The sequence below is a fragment of the Arachis ipaensis genome, chromosome B06 (genome assembly GCF_000816755.2).
Source record: "Arachis ipaensis cultivar K30076 chromosome B06, Araip1.1, whole genome shotgun sequence".
Taxonomy (NCBI): Eukaryota; Viridiplantae; Streptophyta; class Magnoliopsida; order Fabales; family Fabaceae; genus Arachis; species Arachis ipaensis.
Window position 1 is genome coordinate 74,920,515 of NC_029790.2, and position 2,677 is coordinate 74,923,191.

The 2,677-nt window shown below is 48.1% G+C and overlaps 1 protein-coding gene across 1 annotated transcript; it reads left to right on the top strand.

Annotated features, from left to right (window-relative positions):
• On the top strand, positions 419-1,393 carry LOC107646971. The gene is made up of 2 exons (XM_016351111.1): positions 419-832; positions 1,004-1,393. The coding sequence occupies exons 1-2, from the start codon at positions 419-421 to the stop codon at positions 1,391-1,393; spliced, it is 804 nt and encodes a 267-aa protein (XP_016206597.1).

A 2,677-nucleotide genomic window follows, 5' to 3' on the forward strand; every position in this document is an offset into this window, starting at 1 on the left:
GATGGCTAGTGAGGAGGAGAGTTTTGCTATTTTGGTACACCACAGAGGATCCATCAAGAGGAAAACTCGGTCCGGAGTGAAGTTCACAGATAAGAATCCTCTCTATATTTTGGTGAATCGAACGACAAGCTATGATGACCTGGTTAGAGCTGTGCTGATGAAACTTGGCCTGGAAGGTGCGAAGCGGATTAAGAAGTTTTTCTATCGCATTCCAGTCACGATCCTGCACGATACGGTGAAGTATGATTGTCTCACGATTGGTAGTGATGAGGACCTCCAAGTCATGTTTCTTTGTCGGAGGCAGTTTTCGGAGGTCCGCACACCAGAGTTGCTGGCAAAGCTGGTTGATGTGGTATCCAGCTCAGGGGGTTCGAACCGGAATACCACCAATGTAGCCACGGCAGCTGGCTCCAGTTCCATGGCTGTTGTGGCTTCTTCCTCCGTCCCAGTTTACGAGCCAGCGGCCCAACTTGTCGCCTCTCCGTCATTTGCTGTTGATTTGAATGACGGCGTCCACGACGAGGTAGGATCCTTTGATGTTCTGCCAAACGCTTTACACGGCGTTCCACCGGTTGGCGTCGGAGACGGAGAATTGGGTGATCCTGATGAGGACGACGTTGAGCCCGAAACGATTGAGGATGATAGCGGGGACGAGGTTCTAGCGGCTGGGCATGCATTGGCTGGCGGTGGTTCTAGCTCTGGCACACATCAGTATCCACCATATTTTTCTTCGCTGGACCTGGACGCCATGACGCATGAGGGTGCGCTAGGGCACCCTGTTGGATTCGGAGCTAGAGATGCGGAAGGGAATGCTGGTCTCACAGAGTTCCAGGTTGGTCAGCAATTCCAGGATAAAGATGAGGCCCTGTTAAGTGTGAAGACTTACAGCATCCGGCGAGGGGTACAGTACAAGATGGTGGAGTCCGATCACCGCCGGTATGTGGGCAAGTGTTCAGAGTTCGGGAATGGGTGCACATGGTTGATTCGACTCAGTCTCCGGAAGCGCAAGGGCATTTGGGAGGTCAAACGGTACAATGGCCCTCACACTTGCCTGGCCACATCCATATCAAGTGATCACAGAAGTTTGGATCATTCTGTGATTTCGGCGTTCATTATGCCAATGGTTAGGGCTGACGCATCGGTTAGCATCAAGGTGCTCCTCAACGCCACGGCAGCGCATTTTGGTTTTAGGCCGACTTACAGAAGGGTTTGGATGGCGAAGCAGAAGGCCGTTGGCCTCATCTACGGTGACTGGGATGAGTCATACAGCGAGATACCTAGGTGGGTGTTGGGTGTCCAGCTGACGATGCCTGGTACTGTTGCGGTCCTCAGGGGACACACTAGACGTAGATGCCCACAGGTAGTAGGATCGTCTCAGACAGGGCGAAATTAGTTTCCATGATGTTATTGTTAGTGTTATTTACATTTAAGTTGTCTTGTTAGATGCATTGCTTGACCACGAATGTAACTTGTTGAGATTAATGCATTGAACTTTGGTATTTGTGAGTAGTAATGAATATGTTGTCTTTCATTAGAAGTTATGCTACAGGACTCGTTGATCCTCATTTTAATAACTAAACGAAATCATTATACCTTATCATGTTTCATTTAATACAAATAGTCAATGTTCAAGGCGGGACGCGGAGGGGCCTGTACCCCTCCAAACTGAGGAAGAACACGATCTATCTGATGCCACTCTATGACAGCAAAGTAGATCAGCGCGGTCACAGAGCGCCACACCGCCATGTGCCGAGGCTCCAAAACCTCCGGGTGCAACACCTGAAGTACGTCGGGGCTACTGTACGGCATCCATATAAACTGCAGGACAAACCCACCCTTATCAGGGCAACTGTACGACCCAAGTGTAAAATATTTAACTAAAAGAGAATCAGTTATTAATTAGCATACTAACCTCCCTAGACTGTAACCGGTCTATCCTAAGCCTCCACGTCCGCACTCTCGGACCCTTCTCGCTACCGGAAACTGGCAAACCCAGCTGGTATGCCACGTCCTGGAGTGTGATCGTGCACTCTCCGAACGGCATATGAAACGTGTGCGTCTCGGGATGCCATCTCTCCACGAATGCATTGACGAGCGCCTCGTCTAGCTGGAACCACCGGTCGTTCAGCCTTGCAAGATGGTATAGCCCTGCCATCTGCAAGTATGGAACGTATCTGTCATCAAGACGCATGCCCTGCTGCCGCCTCATGCTCCTAATGCATCGCTCGGGCTGCGCATGAAAAGAACCACATACTGAGATATATAACTACACAGGTTTTACAGTAAACCGGTTCACATAAACCGATTTACAGTAAACCGGTTTACGTAAACGGGTTTACATAAAATGGTTTCCATAAACCGGTTTACATTAACCATTTTGCTAAATTAAACAGCATAACATTACATGAAAGATAACTAACTGGAAAACAAACCCTAAACCACACAACTAAACCGCTAGCATATACCACAATTAACGAGAGCCATTAACAAGAAACAAATTCAATAAACCGGCTTACTTAAACCACCTAGCATTAAACAACTATCCTAAACCACATAAAAAAACCGCTTGCAAAAACCGCTAACAAAAACCGCTAACATAAACCACCAACATAAACCACTACCAAAAACCACTCTCTTAAACCACTAACAAAAACCACTACCCTAAACCACCACCCTA

What these genes read in the sequence shown, in the direction of transcription:
- LOC107646971 (XM_016351111.1), top strand. Translation starts at nt 419, where the DNA reads ATGGCTGTTGTGGCTTCTTCCTCCGTCCCAGTTTACGAGCCAGCGGCC. An exon ending in CTGGTCTCACAGAGTTCCAG is followed by an intron (nt 833 to 1,003) that starts GTTGGTCAGCAA and finishes AGTCTCCGGAAG; the next exon opens with CGCAAGGGCATTTGGGAGGT.